General features: G+C 33.8%; 4 protein-coding genes across 4 annotated transcripts; 3 read left to right on the forward strand and 1 right to left on the reverse strand.

Annotated features, from left to right (window-relative positions):
• The first annotated feature begins 3,628 nt into the window (after positions 1-3,628).
• Positions 3,629-7,613, forward strand: LOC106709839 (E3 ubiquitin-protein ligase Hakai). Its single transcript, XM_045678343.1, has 8 exons — positions 3,629-4,075; positions 4,284-4,471; positions 5,109-5,183; positions 5,435-5,536; positions 5,628-5,735; positions 5,880-6,059; positions 6,965-7,100; positions 7,252-7,613. Exons 1-8 carry the CDS (start codon positions 3,865-3,867, stop codon positions 7,425-7,427), a joined length of 1,176 nt encoding a protein of 391 aa, XP_045534299.1. The 5' UTR covers positions 3,629-3,864; the 3' UTR covers positions 7,428-7,613.
• Positions 7,614-10,153: 2,540 nt separating this feature from the next.
• On the reverse strand, positions 10,154-12,701 carry LOC106709881 (transmembrane protein 115). Its single transcript, XM_014501787.2, has 4 exons — positions 12,167-12,701; positions 10,862-11,057; positions 10,561-10,737; positions 10,154-10,468 (listed from the first exon to the last, which is right to left on the reverse strand). Exons 1-4 carry the CDS (start codon positions 12,675-12,677, stop codon positions 10,237-10,239), a joined length of 1,116 nt encoding a protein of 371 aa, XP_014357273.2. The 5' UTR covers positions 12,678-12,701; the 3' UTR covers positions 10,154-10,236.
• Positions 12,702-13,180: 479 nt separating this feature from the next.
• Positions 13,181-14,416, forward strand: LOC106709889 (NAD(P)H-hydrate epimerase). The gene is made up of 4 exons (XM_014501798.2): positions 13,181-13,293; positions 13,367-13,569; positions 13,780-14,103; positions 14,182-14,416. Exons 1-4 carry the CDS (start codon positions 13,258-13,260, stop codon positions 14,411-14,413), a joined length of 795 nt encoding a protein of 264 aa, XP_014357284.2. The 5' UTR covers positions 13,181-13,257; the 3' UTR covers positions 14,414-14,416.
• Positions 14,417-15,738: 1,322 nt separating this feature from the next.
• LOC106709885 (proliferating cell nuclear antigen) lies at positions 15,739-18,901 on the forward strand. The gene is made up of 7 exons (XM_045678340.1): positions 15,739-15,873; positions 16,014-16,133; positions 16,731-16,837; positions 17,012-17,169; positions 17,548-17,664; positions 17,929-18,104; positions 18,716-18,901. The coding sequence occupies exons 2-7, from the start codon at positions 16,020-16,022 to the stop codon at positions 18,824-18,826; spliced, it is 783 nt and encodes a 260-aa protein (XP_045534296.1). The 5' UTR covers positions 15,739-15,873; positions 16,014-16,019; the 3' UTR covers positions 18,827-18,901.
• Positions 18,902-19,662: the final 761 nt, after the last annotated feature.

Consider the following 19,662-nt stretch of genomic DNA (forward strand, 5'->3'; position numbering starts at 1 on the left):
CCGAAAAATCACATGGAGGGAGGGGGGATCTTAAAATAAGATATCACGTTTATTTCTTGTCTGACTGAACTCTTTTTAACGAATAAATTAATAAAATACAGAAAATTTCAATATTATGAAGGCGTTCATTAGTTACGTGATGTTTTTTACTATTAGTAAGTAGTATTAATGAACGACCCCAAAATAGCTGAAAGATATTATGACATAATCAAGCTCTGAACACTATTATATGTACTATTTAAGTGCCTGGAGTTGAAAACATGGAACTAACGTATCGTTAATGTAATAAGATCGATCTGCCACATCGCATTAGAGCGGTCATTGGGTTCAGGGCTCTGCATAGGTCGCGAGCTGTCGAAGGCGAAAGGAGGGCGCTGCACTCGACTGTCCCTCTCTCCTCGGTGCTCGCAGCGCCCCGCCGCCAGCCCTATACGATGACTTTTTCTAAGAAGGTATTCGAAATTCAAATGAACCGTTTGTGCCAACCGATACATTTTAATAAGCTACTCTCTTATGATGTGGCGATGATTACATAAACTCTGTTTTAACAATGTTTTATTATTTAACTAGCGGACTCCACAAACTTTGTCTTGTGTGGACTTTGGCTCCCCTGCCATTAAAGAATTAGCAAATATGTTTTTAATATTCAGTAAAAGAAATCATGAAAACACGGGCAATCCTAATTTTTAACAATGTCAGAACCTTGGAACTTCCATCCACAGCTGTCTGAACTATCAACTGAACTGAACAAATAGGTTAATAGAGCAGTATTATCATGAATAAACCTGACCTTATCTCAAGAGTAGATTACCTAAACATCTTTGTAGTGATCTAATCGCATAAACCTACCCCATATCTTAATCGTAGCTTTATGGGCTTAACAATAATCTTTTGGAAAAGCCTTGTCCGTTTTAGCCTTCTATTATTTTAAGTTGAGATTACCACGCCATCTATAATCGTTGTCGGAAATCAACTATTAAATGAAAAGGAATAGATTTTATTTTTCATTTAAAAAAGCCAATAAACCCAATGTGTATATTAGTAAAATACCACCAGTACAGGCGATAAAAAAAGAAAAATTACCGGAAAAACCGCGATAGATCTACAAACATCTAAAAGTGAAAATATATCGTCGCAAAATTTTTCAAGGCAACTGAACTACACGCGTCATCATGAGATTTTGCGGTTCAAGGAAGTAAAACGCGTTTGCCAAAAATTATTTCTGTAACTGACCCGTTATCGGTTAGTAGAATCTGCGCACGTTTTTCAAATGTTATTAATAATAAGTAATATAACAGAATTCCAAGAAAAATATATATTGAGTCAAAAACATTCGAGTTGGTAACGGAGAGTTGATAATGGACGTGCTTAGAGAGAGATAGTTGAATTTGGTTAATTTTTCGTTTTAATCGAAAAGTTTTTTTTTAAGTTATTGTACAAAAACAATTTAGAAACATAAACAATTTAGATTAGTCAGCAGTACAAAAACCCAACAGGGTTTAAGTCGCTCGCACTGGTCGCTTATTTCATAAAATTAACAATATTACAGACATCTTTTACTTATTTTCAATAATTTTTATTGAATAAGATCAAACTGTTTTCAGATCATAAAAACCGTTTGATTGACAATTGTATGACAAATATAAATTATTGAAAATTCAGATGTAAAGAGTATTAAATTTATGCATAACTAGCTGCCGCCCACGACTCCGTCGGCGCAGATAAAAAAAAACTTAATTAGCAGCCTACGTGTTTTTCCAGACTACGTATTACATCTATGCCAAATTTAATGAAAATCCGTCAGCCGTTTCGTAGATACCTTCAAACATACATCCATCTATCCATCTAAACATTCTCATTTATAATATTAGTAAGATTAAATTACCATAAATGTCCTTGATTTAAGCTTAGTTTATAAAAAAACAAATATAATGTGCCGTAAAACATGTTACCTATTTATTAATTCTAAATATTTTCGAGAACTAAAATACACGGTAAACAACTTTAGGGTTGCCATCTACAACTATAAAATTATGACTAATAAAACTATAAACGTACCAATAAAAATGATATGTTGCCGTTCAAAGTTATAAAAATAAAACGACTAAATTTAGACCTTTTGTCTACGATGCTATAACATAAAGTATATTGTAAGACAGCAATGTCAAAACTTCTAGATCTTTATTGCGATATTTTGAATAGGGTGAAACCTTCTGCAAATTTAATCCATCCAAGTCAGATGGGTCGATACGTGTACCACATGGTCACCCTGGTAGGTACCTACAGATCGTCAACCGGCCGTGACCGCGTTGCAAGTCGCCGGCCTGCAACTGCATCGCTTACATAACAGCCCTGTTTAGTCCACTTGTTTACATTATTGTATTACACCACTCAGCACTAGGTGACCAATCTCGCTACAGTAACCATTGAATATGATATGGCTTGTAATTTTTAGTGTCTGAATTGCCAAGTCCACATATCCAACACCTGTGCGAAACCGAACATGTCTACAAGAAAAAATATTATTACAAAAATATAATTACTAGATATAGGTACATGAACTAAATTATTTCGTAACTTTCCCATTGTTTTAAGAATAATGGATTTGTTTGTTTCTTATATAACGACATATTAATTCAGACCTCTTCCCGATTTCATGAGGTAAATGCCATTGACCCCTGTCTTTATTCCCTCTAGAAATGTTTATTAACTTGTTTACATTTACATTGAAAAACACATCGTGATCGACATAAAAAACTTTTTATCTCTCATTTCTGATTTTAATAACATTGACTTATAATATAAATGTTGAATATCGACTTTTTTTCCTCTTTATCGCGTAAACAAGTTTTTTTAAGGATTCAAGATGGCTGCCGTGTTTTTAGTTATTAATATTTCATGCAAAGGCGCAATTTATCCGATAACTTTTATCTAGCCACAAACACATTTTTATACTATCATCGCAAATATTTATGGTAAAAAGTAAATTTAAAGTGGATCGTGCAGATTAGGTTGATGAATGTCTTAACGGTTCATAATCATAATTAGGCACTTATCTTCCTAGTTCATATTATCATAACCGTTTAATATCTTACCAATTATCCTCATCTTATATTAACAACAAAGCAACCGACGACGCCCTATACCATATATGTTTGTAAATTACTTTATAACGGGAAGCATAACTAATTTCACGCCATTTCGACTTTCGACGACATTTCACATTTATTATGTAGACGAATAAGACGTAATATAGCCCATACAAGATGAGAAAGTGCACTCGAAGTCTAGTTAGAGCTCTTATTTTATTTTATCACTGAAATAACGGTATAACAATTATGTTTTATGCAAAAGTTACTAGTGTTACTGTTAAAACAATAAGATTGTAGATATTTTTGTTCCAGTTTCTTAAAAAATGTGCCCTTTCAAAATTTGAAACAACCCCATCTATTGTTGTATGTAACGGACTAAGTTGACCAAGTGACAAAACCAGAACAGAATCAAAATTCGTGAACACAGATTAATTAATACAGACAGCTATTTTAAAGATTCTATGCTCCAAAGAGTATATATGTTCTTTGACATTGACATTTATTTTACATCATCTTTGTTCTTTATTAATCTGTTTCGTTCCTTCTTGATATTTTTGATGAAATATGGAATAATTAGGATTAGAATTTTAATTCCAATTTCTTATGAATTATTGAAATTCCATTTTAAACTTGCTGAATTCATATTTATGACATAATCACAAAGTTTAATAGGACATATTACAGATTTTTAGTTACAAACATATACCATAAGGCTAAAGCCGCCAACAACCAACAGTGACAACTAATAACATAGTAAATTAAAAACTTATAAATGAATAATGAAAAGAGAAATTCTCGGGGCAGAGGTCGTGGCCGTGGTCGAGGAAGAGGCCGCGGCAGGGGCCGTGGGCGAGGCAAAAAAGTTGCTAAAGTTATGTCTTCTGATGAAGAAGAATGCTCTGTAGAAGAAACCACTCAAGATCCTGAAGAAATTACCCCAGAGGAGTCAAAAGATGAGGCTGAACCAGCTGAACCTCCAAAGTGTAAGTGATACAAATAACTAATACATCTTACATTATAGATAGTCATATCAGACATATTGCAGCTTTGTTATTTCACTAAAATATACTGTTCACAAATTTAATAAGCACATATGAAATAAAATACAGTTTGCTATGTTCCAGTTATACATAAAATATTTTTCATTAAAATTTCATGCATTTTGTATTTATAAGTGATCTTAATTTGCAGTAGAAGTGCCCTCAGACATTTCTCAGCTGGAGACGCCCGTATTCACAACAATACAGCGCGGGCCCCCAGAGCCCATGCTGCGCTTGGACTGGAGCCATAGAGCGACTCTTATTGGAGAGAAAGTTCTAAACCCCATGATATACTGTTGTGATACTTGCTCTAAACCAATTCTTATCTATGGCAGAATGGTAAGTAGTAATTGATATATAACTTCATACTAATATTATAAATGTGAATGTTTAGATGGATGGATGGATGTTTAAAGGTAACTCCAAAACGCCACAACGGATCTTGATGAAAATTTGGCATACATGTAAAACATAGACTGGAAGGCTACTAGATTTTTTTTAATTCTGCGCGGACGGAGTTACGGGCGACTGTTAGTCTAACAATAAAGATAAAAAGATCATCATCTAATCTCAGGATCAAATTAAAATATTTTTGCCTTTGATAGTCCAATGGTCCGACCTTTAGGATCCAAGTTGAAGAAATACTAAATGAATAAAATGCAATAAAATAAGGAAGCATGATAAAATTAAAAACCATGAAAAAAGTGTGGATATGGATATGAGAAGATACGTCTTTCTTAATGTTTGAACAATTTTTCTGTTCATCTATGTATGTTAAAGAAAGTCGTGTTAGTTACACTATTTATAACTCAAGAACGGCTGAATCGATTTGACTGAAAATTGGTGGGCAGATAGCTTAGAACCAGGAAACGGACATAGGATATTTTTTACCACCTTTTCTATTTTTTATTCGCGCGGTCGGAGTTGCGGGTAAAAGCTAGTATGACTATAAATTTATATTTTTCTTGATTTTCAGATACCCTGCAAGCATGTATTTTGTTTATCTTGTGCCAGATCCGATCACACACATTGCCCTCGCTGTAGAGAGAAGGTAAACAATTTTACATGTCTTATCCATGTCTGTCCATATGCTTCCGAAAATGAATATAAACTATAGACAAATAAGTGCATATTTAATATTGAAACTAAAAGTGTATGCGAATTTCTAAAGTTTTGTACATTTATACATATCTATGCAGCTGACTGTACATCTCATACTGCTGTATCTCATACCAATAACTTTCTGCATAGTGTTGTCTTAAATAAATTTCTTGCAATTTTCCATAATTTATGTGGTTACAGGTATTGCGTGTGGAACAGACTGGTTTAGGTACGGTGTTCATGTGTACACATTCCGGAACAAGATATGGGAATACAGGTTGCAGAAGGACATACTTATCACAGGTTATTATACAATTTACCGTTTAAATATAATTTTTGCACTGTTTTTTTTTTGAAATGACACATTACTGATGAAAAATTAATTGTTTTTCAGAGGGATCTGCAAGCTCACATAAACCATCGGCATGTGTCATCGGCTGGGGAAAACAAACCAGATCCTGAGCCGACCACACCATCTGTGCCCATCGTTAAACCTATGACTGTAAGTACATTCAAAATTATATATTAATAAGCCTAAGTATGGATTATCTATTTTTTAAGACTTATGGAATTTGTAAAATTTTCAAGTTTGGAATAAACTGTCCGGACATATCAAAACTAGTGTAACTTTATATTTATGTCACAGTTGCCACCATCAGCGGGTGATCCTCGTTCGCACACTTTGTCGCACGGTGCGCACGCGCAGCACACCGCGCACCCCGCGCATGCGCAGCACGCCCCGGGCGAGCGCCGCCCCGCTAGGACCAACCTCATCACCGTGCCCATACAGGACCAGGGCGAGCACAACTACTACAACTACTATCAGGTCAATACCAATCTCACTAAAATTTAAAAATCAACACAAAATGTTTTTTTCAAAAATAATTTGTGAGAGCATCGGTGGCTCAGGGGTTAAAGCAATTTACATTCTGCAGGTCTTGGATTCGAATCCCGCCATATACCAATGTGTTTTTCGATTTATATATATACATTTATCCGACGTTCTTATGATGAATGAAAACATTGTGATGCTGCGCATATCCGAGAAGAAATTCAAAGATATGTGTGAAGTCAATCCACACTTGGCCAGCGTGGTTAACTATGGCCTAGTCATCCCTAACTTAGGGTAGGCTCCGAGCCCCTCAGAGGGGACGTATAGTGAGCTATACGTCCCCTCATTATGAGTATAATGATGATGAATTTGTGTGAAATTATGACCATCATTTAAGCTCCTTAAACCAATTAGGTTTATTTTAAATTGTAAATGAATCGGGAGTCTGCGAGCAGTATTACACACGTCATCTCTTTGTCGCTTAGTATGAGAAATGAGACAAGACTGACATGTAAAGCAAAACATGTATGTACAAAATGGCGGAATATTATGAGACGAGTGCGGCGATTGAGCATTCCAAACTCACTCACCTAACAGTTTCTTTGAATATATTTATTTATTACATAACAATTCGGTTTACAAGTGATCCTATAGATGTTTCACATAAAAAAAAATTAGCCTAAGATAACATGTTTTTGCTTCTATAATAACTTAATATAGGTATGTAATTTATATTAACTAATACATAAAATGAAATAACGATGTAAGCAAAGTTACATAGCAAATTATTCAGCTGCCCTCCGTACTAGCGTACTGTATTTCTATATATCATAGTATATATACTGTATTATTATATACAATATATATCATACTATGACCAATTAACGTTATATGCACAGCCGCAGCCGGTGGGCGGAGCGTTACCGTCAGCGACAGTGACGTCAGTGCAAGTACTACCGCACAGTATGAGCGTGCCCCCACCATACTACGTGCCCCCATACTCAGCACCACCCGCACCCTACGTGCCCCCACCTGGTATGTTAATACTTGTTACTATTTTTACCTTGTATATAGTTACGGTTAAACTAGAAGTTGACGAATTTGACTCTAAAATGGCAAAAAAATATATATTATCAATCACTATAAATGCCATACTCATTTTGCATGCTTTATTTCCTGCCAACAGGTGGTAGTATGACTCCAAACGTGGCGGGTGTATCCCCCTTACCTCCGAGCGTGGGCATTGGCAGCGTGGGCAACGTGGGCCCGGTTTCGGGCGAGGCGCGCTGGCCAGACAACTACCAGCCGCCCACGGTGTCCGTGCAGCCGTGGCCCCAGCCCCAGCACCACTACTACCGGTAGCATGACCACTACTGGACTAACCAGTAGTGGGCAACTCAGCTCTTAGATGAATCATCGTTAGCCCAGCTCTGGGCTAATCAGAACTAGAACATCTCTGAGCTGGTCACCGGTGACCCAACTGTGGGCTTAACCACTAGCCCAATTGTGGGCTCATCATTGCTGAAATGTATTATATCTCTCAGTTCAGTGGGAAGGACACATGTTGAGTGATCATAGTAAATAAGGTCTTTTTTTAATGTGAACGAATATTTCTAACATAGTTATGTTCGAGAAAAAAAATATGATCCATATTTGATTAGAAAGAAGCACATTGTTATTTTCAATCTTGTTTAAATTTATTAATGTACTAATGAAATATGTATAAATTTAATTGAAATGTACTGTTTTACGAATTTTTAAGCTAAATAATGAACTATGCCAAGTTTATTATTCCTAAGTGATTATTTTTAACTTGGCTTATGAAATATAGATATTTTTTTAAAATATTATTGTATCCGCATCATTAATAGGTAATTGTTAACTTACTTGACTTCCTAGATAAACTTCCAGTTCTTAAATAACTTGTATCAAAAGTTATAAAATTCTATTTTATGTAAAAAATACTGAGCATAGATTTAAAATTAAGTCAATAATATTGATGTTTATATTTTGTTAAGTATGTTAGAAAAATACTTTAACAGAATCCATAAATATTGTCTTTGGATTCATTGTAAAAAAAATAATAATTTGACAGCCAGCGTTTTCTTCTCCTATGACTAATTAAAATTTCAGGAAGAGTTACCTCTGAATTCAGGCCGGTCGTTGTCAGAAGCTGTCTATTAAAAAAAATGAATAATTGCTTTTTCTTTGACAGTAAATCATCACAGTAAGAATATCTCATTTTTAATTCCCTAAGAAATAAAAGTTATAAATAAATATTTGGGAATTATTTATTTTAACACTAAACAATATTTATTTATATTTACAACATCACAAATCCATTCATACGAAGCCACAATATGGCTGTACATATAACAAAATGCATACAATTAATTCAAACAATGTAAATAATCTAAAAGATATTTATAATAAGACAAAAACAAATACTAATGTATTAGATTCACAGCGCCACTGTGGAAACTATGATAAATTCGTCATAAATGCAAACAAAATAATCCATACGAGACACATTTTCATTATTTAAGAATTATAGACAATAAACAAATCTTTTCAATAAAGTAAAAATTATATAAACAAATTTACGAACACTTTTCCATTTTTTTTAATTAAAAATTGCAAACATACAACACAATTCTATGAATACATAATCAATTAAATATTTTACCATAACCTTGGTGTATCTTAACTATATTGTAAAATAAAAATAAAATAATTACAGAAATTAAATTTAAAAAAATCATTACATTTGTCATTAACAGAAGAACTGACTGACTACTAGTGATAAGAGCTTAAAGTTTTTCTATTCCGATAATGTAACGTTACAAATTGATGATTTTTATTTTTTGTGTTAAAAGCTACCTTAAAGCTTAGTTTAACATCATGCACTAAACAAAATACACATTTTCAGGTGTTTTTTTTTTTGCTGAATTAAAAATTCATATATGGTTGAAACTTTGAAAGCCTCTCCTGTAAAGTTATCAATTTACATATTGGCCCTTATTCGTAAGAGCCATCGATTTATAATGTTTTGTTTTCTGTTAATTTTAAGATATACATCTCAAGTAGGGTTGGCAACAGGCTGGCAGTCGGCCGTAAAAACTTAAACCAAAACTTAAGGTTTATAAAACCTTGTGTGCCGACCCCACATGAGTGGGAAAAGTTAACAAGAGCTTTTTTTTCCCACAAAAGAAACCATATGTTTTTGTACATATGTTAAAGCAGTTCACAGTAACATAGAATAATTACAAAGTTCATCCGACTCTAAGAAAATCTGATGTTTGGTACATCTGACTTTTGAATAAAAATTTAAAATGCTTAAATCATGAAAATGTGCCAATCTCTTTAACATTTATATTGTTTAATATTTATCAAATTAAAAAAAAACCTTTTGTGATGTCCATGTTTAACATATTTACAATTTTAAACTATCAGTCCCATCCACAATTAACATTGAATTACGTTTATAATAGCTGATTTTAAAAAAAAAAAGATTTTGTGTTTTGTTCGGAATAACACTATAACATTTTTATGACATTTTTCATATTGACGAAGTATCATAAGTCTGGCGTTGAGACGTTATTAAAAATTATGAATTTGTTAGTTAAATTGATGTCAATTCAATGAACAATAATTGTTGCTATTTGTGAACATTAGTTAATAAATGCTTTATCATATATTTATGTATTAAAAACATAAAATAACTTTGCATTTTTTTAAGAAAATCTTTTAATCCACCATTTTTTTTACTATTCAATTTATGTACCCTTCACAAAGTCACTAAACAAAACTATTTTTCAGACAAGTATTTTTTTATCAACAATAATCTGACAATGTTACTAATTGATAGCACTTTAAAGCCCTTGAATACTTAGGTCTATTGAAAATGTCATCAGTCCCCTACATTATTGTAATACTTTAATAAGAATTTAAATAACATCAGTAAAATTATAAAATTATGGTTTTGTTTACAGACTGAAATGAATATTTTCATGTATAATAATAAAATACATTAATTAGTATTGCCAGATTACAGCAGAAAATGCTACTAGAAATTTTAAAATATTGACAATAAATAACTTTATTGACTTACATTGTTGTTGATTTCCACATTGGTTCTGTGAACAACTTAAAATAGGACATGTCACGTTGATCATGAGGTCTTCGTCGTGGGTGTCAATGGTTCTGCGCTGATGTCGACCAGCGTTGTCTCTGGTACAGAGGGCGGCTTCTGCTCTGTGGTCTCCGCGGGGAACTGCGGTATCACATGTGACGCTTGCATCTTCCTAACAGCGTCCATGTTCACTTTGGTCGATAAATTCTTTTGACGTGTCTGCTCTGACGTCTTTGATAATCTCTCACTCAACGCTTTCAGTGCGATTTGCCTGTTGACAAAAATATTGAAAATTCATTATATTGAATAAACTTTAAATATTACATAGAAGCTTCTGGAAGTAGTATTACTGCTTTTATTTACCGTCGTCTCTCCATGTCGTGTGGTTCAACGCCTGGCATGGAGATAGTGACGCCACGCGGGCTGAGCGCCAGCGTGACGCGGCGCGGCGGCGAGGGGCAAAGGCCCAGCCTCGCCAGGCAACGGGCCGGTGGGCCAAGTACCGCTCGCACCACTGGCTGCACCACAGTAGGGAAGAAACTACAAAAAAAAAACAATATGCTGTCACACCCACAAAATTAAACAAATTGTCACTCATCATCAGTAGTTTTAAAATTAAAAGTGTACAATTTGCGAACCAAAGAAAAAATCTATTTGTGCTTACTTGTCAAAGCTGAAGTTATCAGCCATATCTCCTCTAGTACCGCTGCTGTGTCGCTGCCAGAACCTGAGGTAGACCCATGAGAGGATCGTGCCACTGCCCCACATGCACGGGTAGGTGCCTTCCAACGCTCCCACCGCCCACAGTATAATGGCAGCAATCAGTATCAGTAGTGGCAAAGAGCGATTTGTCAACTTTCCTATAAAATAAATTATACGCACATTTTCAAGTAAGGATGTCAGCAAAAAACATCTTTAAAATTATTGTAATTTAATAGTTTCAATAATACATTTAAACTAAGACTAAAACGAAATTGAATTTTATAACCACATTGATGTCCATAATATCAATCACTGGCGGTCGAAGGGTTAAAACACATGTTTCCATAAACATGTGTTTTTAAACAACAATAGGGTCTATTTTTTAAAGTAATACAGTAAATAATTTTATTCATATTTTATATTCATTTTATTATTATCACTATGGCCATAACATTGACCACATTGACAGTGTATCTATTTTGTGACCATTAATTCCAAAATTCTCAATCTCCTACGACACTCAACCTAATCTGACAAATGAACAGTTTATCGAAATATGGTGCAATATTTGACATATTACATTAATTGTTTAAAAATTCTATGTACAATCTTTATTCATAATTTTATCTAAATTGTTAAAGTTAAAAAGATGTTAGAAAAATGTCTAATATTTAATTAAACATGAGTGATCAAGTAATTTAAATGTTGTTAATGTTATCTATACAATAAAAAATACTTTTATTGACATGAAAAAGCAATTTATTCTTATCCGCATGTTGATATGGATTATACATGTATGATTATTATTATTATTAAAAACTTAATTCACAAATAAAGTTACATTAATTATTCAGTTAAAATATATCGACACTGGAAAGCATAAACGCTGTAACCCTTGAAAACTCGAAAATATGTTTTTCACACGTTAATAATTTCAACCATTATCAAACGATAATGATTTTATTATAGGTTAGCACAAACTACATAACATTGCTAAATACCGCATGCTTGTAGGCGTATCAGCTCACGAGTTATGATTTTTTGGCTCTCCTGTAAAGTTCATACTTTCGGGTTACAGCGTTTACGCTTTCCAGCGTCGATATATTTAATCAAAAAAGCTCCATTATCATAGCATAAAACCACATCATCCTTTAAATGGTCAACTTTGAAATTAATTTTGATTGAAAAAATTAATAGAAAATTTGATGAACAATTGAAAGCGCATAATTAAGTGTTCATAAATAATTTGTATAAGTGTGCAACATACCCAAAGGTGTTTTTATCAACAAGTGATCAGGCATAATCTGCTTCACAGCCACACTAACGGCCGCGAGGTATCCTGCGAGCCCGTGTACGTGGATGTCGAACAACAAGGATGTGTCTTGAGTCCATGCATATATCACCAAGTAATAAAATGTTGTCAGAAATGCAACACCAATGTTTGTAAGGAAAAAGAATTTCATCATTTCCATTTGCCCCCATAATGGTTCGATTAGTTTTCCGCACAAACCGACCGTCACGATATCGATAATCACTTCCCACAAGTGGATCTCCAGAAACCAGAACGTGAAAGTAGACCACAATTGAAAAGAAGGTGGCAACAAAAACCCTGGTGTAACACTAAGAACATTAACAACAGACTCTGAATACGATAACACATATCCTATAATTACAACTACACATATAAATTTAACTGACGGTGATGTGTTCCCCAATAATGCTGAAAATTGTTGTCGTAAATACGGTATATTACGGCTAAACACCCTGAGCGCAGCCATTTTTGTGACGGATGAGCAATATTGTCAAGTGTCACTGTCAGTGTTAATCAAAATATAACGTTCCGAATTAGGTAAAACTCATTTCGAAAAGTCTGAATAAAATTGTTCGAAGTGTCGATTAAATGAATGGAAGAATATCTGCGGTAGGTATTAAAACTTTCAACAAATAGTAATACGCCGTAAATGTTGGTTACCTAAAACAATAAAATAAAACTTGAACACAACAGGTTTTAAAAATTTAGTATTAGTAGGGGAAGCTTCAAGTGGATTTTTGCTATTTAAGCCTTCGCATTTCCTTTTTTATTTAAATAGAATCTCAATTGACATTATTTGACATTGATGGTATGATCGACAAATCATAATAATCTATTATTAATTGAAAGAAGAAGAAGTAAAGGAAATCAAATTATTCGAAAGAATTAAACAAAACAAATACAAAACTTAATGAAACTATATCATTAGGATTCTTTGAAAACATTTGAAAACCAATAATCTAATAAGAATTTAACTTAGTGTAAGTCAAAAGAGTAATCCCATATAATAATCGCTAGAAACTTACAAGAGTGCCGGTCAAGTGTAAATGTTGTTCAATAAAGTTATAAAGAGTGTGCTATTGGTATGTTTATAACCATAATTATATATCAGATTTTCATGTGAAATAAAATTTACAATGACCTTTTATTTTGTAGTTGCCTTTAATCAACATTTGTCGAAGCACAGTGCCTAGCACTAAACTGATAAACGTTTGCAATATGCATTATTTATCACAGAAGGATGCTGCGGCATTGGATCAGGATTTATTTAATGAATACAAGTTTAGTGTAGATCAACTGATGGAATTGGCTGGCTTAAGTGTAGCTGCTGCGGTTGCTAAGACTTTTCCACCATCTACGTAAGTATATTTACCTTTGATGTTGAACAAAAGAAAAATATTAATAATGTTAACATTTGTAGTATTTATTTAATGGTACTGTTTGATATAAGCTCTATAAGTTACTTAATGTAAAATGTTTATTTATCTTAATAGTTTTGATTATTTGTTATTGGCTGTGAAATTGATACTTAGGTGAGTCAACTTTTTAATGTTGTTAATATTTTACAGACATAATTCAGCCTTAATTATCTGTGGCCCAGGAAATAATGGTGGGGATGGGTTAGTGGCTGCTCGCCATATGACATTATTTGGCTACAATGTTTCAGTTCATTATCCAAAAAGAACACCAAAGCCTTTATATGAAAATCTACTCCATCAATGTGAACAATTTGGTGTCCACATATTAGAAAAGTTGCCACAGCCTAATGAATTACACAATAATTATAAAGTCTTGGTTGATGCTCTATTTGGCTTCAGTTTTAAACCCCCTGTAAGGGAAGAACTGAAACCTGCTCTGGATGCCTTAATTGAAGGGGGACTACCAGTCTGCAGGTGAATAATTATACATATAATTTGTAATAAGTGTGAGAATTTATAGTATGTTACTATTGCATTAAATACTTTTTTCAGTGTTGATATTCCAAGTGGCTGGGATGTAGAGAAAGGGCCGATTTCTGAGAAGTCCTTAAAGCCTGCACTATTAATATCATTGTCAGCTCCAAAGCAATGTGCTAAACGAGAGTTTATTGACAAAGCCAAACATTTCTTAGGTGGCCGCTTTCTGCCACCAGGTATTATTACTAAATATAATTTAAAACTACCAGAATATCCAAACCAAGATCAAATTGTAGAAATATGTTAATTTTATATGAAAACTAGCTGTCGCCCGCGACTCCGTCCGCGCGCAGTTAAAAAAAGAAAAAAAATGAAAAATAGATGTTGGCCGATTCTCAGACCTACTGAATATGCTCACAAAATTTCATGAGAATCGGTCAAGCCGTTTCGGAGGAGTACGCTGACGAAAACTGTGACACGAGAATTTTATATATTAGATGTACATAGTTTTTGTATCTGGATTGGATAATGATTTAAATAAATATTTTATACAACCAAATTGTTGTTTAAATTATTTTTAGGACTCCTTGTCTTGCCACACTTTGTTTATACCATATCCGTTTTTCTTTCCTTTAAAATAGTGGATGCAGCATGTACTCATTTCTTATACATAAAAAGCGATCCGGTATATTTTTATGAAATTGTTAAGCCGCATTCACATTTGCCTGACGTGTCGTGTCGTGATGCTTTGTGTCGTGATGGCTACTGTTCACATCTATGTGACGCGTTATGACGCATTTTTAATCAGTTCCGTTATAGCTCTCGGAGAGTTTACACATTCGCAATGTTTTTTCATGAATCATCCGATTCGGATTCAGATTATGAAGAAGATATGCAGTTATTGGCACTGGCAACACTTCTAATAAAACAAAAAAAGAGAAGAAGATATTGGATACATCCAGTAAATACAAAAAGATAGTTTAGTTTTAATAGATTGATCCTTATATTGTTTACATTTTGTATCATAAATCGCTTTATATTGTCGTACGTACTCGATCAGCTCGTCGTCCATACCTTCTGACGCGTCACAACACGACACGTGCGCGTGCACACTAGTCCGACCCGCTGTGTCGTGTCGCTGCGCCGTCCCCCGCACCTCACCCAACTGACGCGGACCGGGATCGCTACTGACGCGACACGACACAAGCCATCACGACACACTGCGTCAGAGAAGTGTGCACGCAACCATATTAATTGTATGAGACCGATACCTTTCTGACGCATCACGACACAACACGTCAGGCAAATGTGAACGCGGCTTTATAATAATCTGCTGATTTTAATTAATTCACATCTTATCTATCTTATATATATAAAAGAAAGTCGTGTTAGTTACACTATTTATAACTCAAGAACGGCTGAATCGATTTGACTGAAAATTGGTGGGCAGGTAGCTTAGAACCAGGAAACGGAGATAGGATAATTTTTACCCCGTTTTCTATTTTTTATTCCGCGCGGACGGAGTCGCGGGTAAAAGCTAGTTCTCAATAAGTCACAACACAAATTGTTTCTGAACGTTTCTCTTTAAAGAGATTGACATTCGGTTGTGACATTTAACAATTTTCGCGCGGTTTTACCGGTGTCTATTGTCATTTTGCTAACGTCGGCGTCTTGAATAAGGGCAATAAACTTTTTGTAATTTATTTCATTAAAATAATCCATATTTAATACGTTTCTAGGTGTTTTAAACCTATTTTATAACAGTAAGTAAGTTTTAACGTTTCAAACTCCGTTATTGTACTTTCTTTATAGTTAAAAAAGACGTAGGCTTATTCTTTTTTTGAAGCATTCGTTTAGTCAAGCATTCATATTACAAAAGATCTACAAATTGTGCAATTTATTTGTAGGTTAAGATGTTTGAGGCAAGATTACTTCGCAGTTCCATTTTGAAGAAGGTTCTGGAGGCAATAAAGGATCTTTTAACACAGGCCACGTTTGATTGCGACGACAATGGAATACAATTACAGGTATTCTTATTAGATTCTTGATTAACGATAAATTATAGTTGCATGTAATTGTAAACATATCCCTTAGCAAATTTAAAATAAGCATTGTCATTTAGCATATCCATAATTTAGGTTATAATCATGTTCTTGTTATCGTTTATGTAGAAATTAGGATGGGTAGGTAAAGAAAAAGGGCACTATATTTGTTTTTTGTTTTACCCACATTTTTGTATATCTTCAAGAAAACTGATTTGACTAACAAAATGCTTGAACTAAACTTTAAAGCAACACAAACACTGAGGGATCTAAATACTTTCTAATATAATCTTGACAGCATAGAAATCAGTGCAATGCTCTCCCTCAGTATGCCTTTTTACCCCTATACACACAAAATTTTGTGCTACTGCACCATGTGTAATATATAATGTCGGGAGCCATGTTTATAGACAGTAACTTCTATAACAGAATCAAATATAACTTTGACAATTTTTGCAAAGCTAGCACATCCCATCTTTAGACCTCATCATCACTTCATTGGGTGGGATCTTGGTCAAGCGCTAGATTTTTTTATATAAAAAAAAGACAAATAATTTCTTTTAAACTTAATCTCACTTCCAGGCTATGGATAACTCACATGTGTCACTGGTTTCACTCACATTACGAGCAGATGGATTTGATAAATATAGATGTGATAGAAACATATCTCTAGGTATGAATTTGAGTAGGTAAGTTAATGTCAGCATTTTTTTTTCTTAATCCACTAACACTTGTATAAACAGAGTACCAAAGATTATTTTTGTTATTTAAAGTTTTTTAATGGTAACACAACAGTAATCAGTCCTTAGTAAGCACTTTGCAACTATGAGAGCATCAGTAATAGTGTAAATTTAATATTCCAGTATGTCAAAGATCCTGAAGTGTGCCGGTGACAAAGATACAGTGACAATGAAAGCACAGGACAATGCTGACACTGTGACCTTTGTATTTGAGAGCCCCAATCAGGAGAAAGTATCTGATTATGAAATGAAGCTCATGAATTTAGATCTTGAACATTTAGGTGAGTTGTCCAAATATTATTTAACATTCATAGGTATTCATTTTAAATTTTTTACAGTTAACAAATTCGGCTATAACTCGCCTGGAGAGTACTAACAGGGGCTCAGTTTTGCGCAACTCCACGACAAGCGCGTATTTTGCGTGATGAACGTACCTTGCGAGAGTTCCATAATATAGTGTCATAGACCATATTGACTTGTTAATGAAGTGTTCATATATTCTGTTATTTTAACGAAACTTATTTATGAACATATATAAATATTTAATTTGTTTAGTAATTTTAACTATTGTACTGAGAAATGCCTTGATTTTATGAATTTGTGATAGTTTGAAATTGCACCTTAATAATATAAGTTAAATAAGTATTTTTACTTTAAAGGTATTCCTGAGACAGAGTACAGCTGCACCATTCGCTTGTCCAGTGCGGAGTTTGCGAGGATCTGTCGTGATCTCTCACAATTTGGAGAATCTATTGTCATATCATGTACTAAAGAAGGTAAACAATAAAATTAAAGAACATCAAGACTTATCTATCTTTATTTAAATGTATTAGAATAAAGATAATTGGTTAAAAACATCTATTCAAAGGAAAAATTTTGCTATATTATAAAATTTGAAAACTGCTTTTGTGCACATTCTTGTGGTGCTTTCTCCGATTAATATAGTTTATTTTTTAATTTTCCTCTTGTGCGTTATCATTTTTTGGTTATATTATTGTTACTTTTTGTTATAATGTCTTACATCACATCTCTTCTGCCAGGAGTGAGATTCTCAGCATCGGGGGACATTGGTTCAGCTAACATTGCGCTGGCGCAGACAGCGTCCGTAGACAAAGAGGAGGAGGCTGTGGTCATAGAGATGGAGGAGCCTGTCACCCTCACCTTTGCCTGCCAGTACTTAAACTACTTCACCAAAGCCACATCTCTCAGTCCTCAGGTAAATCTAATATATAAAATTCTTGTGTCACAGTTTTCGTCACCGTACTTCTCCGAAACGGCTTGACCGATTCTCATGAAATTTTGTGAGCATATTCAGTAGGTCTGAGAATCGGCCAACATCTATTTTTTTTTTAACTGCGCGCGGACATTGTCGGGGGCGACAGCTAATTTAACTATATATTTGAAACACTCGTATTAAAACAAGTAATACTGCAATAGATTTAAATAAACTTTGATAAATTGAAAAGATTTCTGTTGGCGCCGTTTCTGCTGCGCCCTAACAGATGGCGTTGTAGCGAGACATCGTTTGATTTAAACACGATAAAAAAAATGCACACAAGATAAAAAAAGTACAAATGTCCGTCTCCTAGTTCTAAGCTACCTCCCCGTCAATTTTCAGCTAAATCAGTTCGACTGAACTTGAGTTATAAATAGTGTAACTAACACGACTTTCTTTTATATATATAGATAACTTGTTTATTTTTGTTTTCCATAGTGTACAAGCACATCAGTTTTTTTTTTCAATAAATATTTTGATAGATGACAATTATTTTTTCAGTGGAAAATAATCAATAAAAACCTAGATAATATTGTGTTCGTATGTTTCAGGTGCAGTTGTCTATGTCTGCGGATGTACCACTCGTGGTGGAGTACCGTATACCAGATATCGGTCACATCCGCTACTACCTCGCGCCCAAGATTGACGACGACGACAACTAGCATGTACCTCTCTCTACCAATGCGATCTTTTCAAATAAAATTATGTTGTACTTTCGTGCCTTATTGATATATGTGAAATAATACAAAATAATGTGATAAAATTTTTCATAATAAAAATTTTGGTCATAGAAAGTTGTTTTTGAAACAAAGGTTTTTTTAGGGTTTCAGTACCTCGAAAGAGAAAACGAAACTCTTATAGCATCACTGTTGTCCGTCCGTCTGTTTTACTAAACTATTTTGGATAAGTGACCCCCTTTTCCAAAATGAACCGTTTTCACAGACCCCCCCATGGCTAAATTATCTACTTTTAAGATTAATTACTGTTATTATTATTATTTTTCATTCTGACTTAGGTCAATAGAAGAAGACAGAGTGAGAATTAGCAATGCATTAAGTACAATATCGACCCCTTTAGGAACCCCTGGTCTAGACCCTTTTTGAGCTTGGATGTCTAGGATAATGTTTAAAAAAACTACAAATTTTCCAATGCCTACTAACTGTGTATACCTAGTTCTTTTCAAATACCCTCACCCCGCTACACCTAACATTGTGTCCTGTGCAAACTTGCACGATGTTTAAAAACTTATAATCACTTTACAAACAATATATCTGAAAAATAGTAGAAATGTACACATATTGTAATCATTTATTTCCATATACTATATTAAATAGTACAAACTATTAATGAAAAATCATGTTCCATGTTTAACAAGAGTATTAAAAAAAAATTATAATACATCTTTTTAAATGGCGAACTTATAGCTCTAAATTAAACTAAATTATTACAAATTAACAAATAAAAGAACACAAATAGGAATGTAATGTTTACAATATTT

Source organism: Papilio machaon, chromosome 6 (genome assembly GCF_912999745.1).
Source record: "Papilio machaon chromosome 6, ilPapMach1.1, whole genome shotgun sequence".
Lineage (NCBI taxonomy): Eukaryota > Metazoa > Arthropoda > Insecta > Lepidoptera > Papilionidae > Papilio > Papilio machaon.

Bases quoted from the DNA above. Each gene is read 5' to 3' on its own strand.
- LOC106709839 (XM_045678343.1), top strand. From the start codon at position 3,865: ATGAATAATGAAAAGAGAAATTCTCGGGGCAGAGGTCGTGGCCGTGGT. The intron at 4,076-4,283 runs GTAAGTGATACA...CTTAATTTGCAG, and splicing joins ACCAGCTGAACCTCCAAAGT to TAGAAGTGCCCTCAGACATT. The intron at 5,736-5,879 runs GTAAGTACATTC...TTTATGTCACAG, and splicing joins CCATCGTTAAACCTATGACT to TTGCCACCATCAGCGGGTGA.
- LOC106709881 (XM_014501787.2), bottom strand. From the start codon at position 12,677: ATGGCTGCGCTCAGGGTGTTTAGCCGTAATATACCGTATTTACGACAA. The intron at 11,058-12,166 runs GTATGTTGCACA...TTTATTTTATAG, and splicing joins GTTGATAAAAACACCTTTGG to GAAAGTTGACAAATCGCTCT. The intron at 10,469-10,560 runs GTAAATAAAAGC...TTTTGTCAACAG, and splicing joins CACGACATGGAGAGACGACG to GCAAATCGCACTGAAAGCGT.
- LOC106709889 (XM_014501798.2), top strand. From the start codon at position 13,258: ATGTTGTTCAATAAAGTTATAAAGAGTGTGCTATTG. The intron at 13,294-13,366 runs GTATGTTTATAA...TTTATTTTGTAG, and splicing joins TTATAAAGAGTGTGCTATTG to TTGCCTTTAATCAACATTTG. The intron at 13,570-13,779 runs GTAAGTATATTT...AATATTTTACAG, and splicing joins AAGACTTTTCCACCATCTAC to ACATAATTCAGCCTTAATTA.
- LOC106709885 (XM_045678340.1), top strand. From the start codon at position 16,020: ATGTTTGAGGCAAGATTACTTCGCAGTTCCATTTTGAAGAAGGTTCTG. The intron at 16,134-16,730 runs GTATTCTTATTA...TCTCACTTCCAG, and splicing joins ACAATGGAATACAATTACAG to GCTATGGATAACTCACATGT. The intron at 16,838-17,011 runs GTAAGTTAATGT...TTAATATTCCAG, and splicing joins CTAGGTATGAATTTGAGTAG to TATGTCAAAGATCCTGAAGT.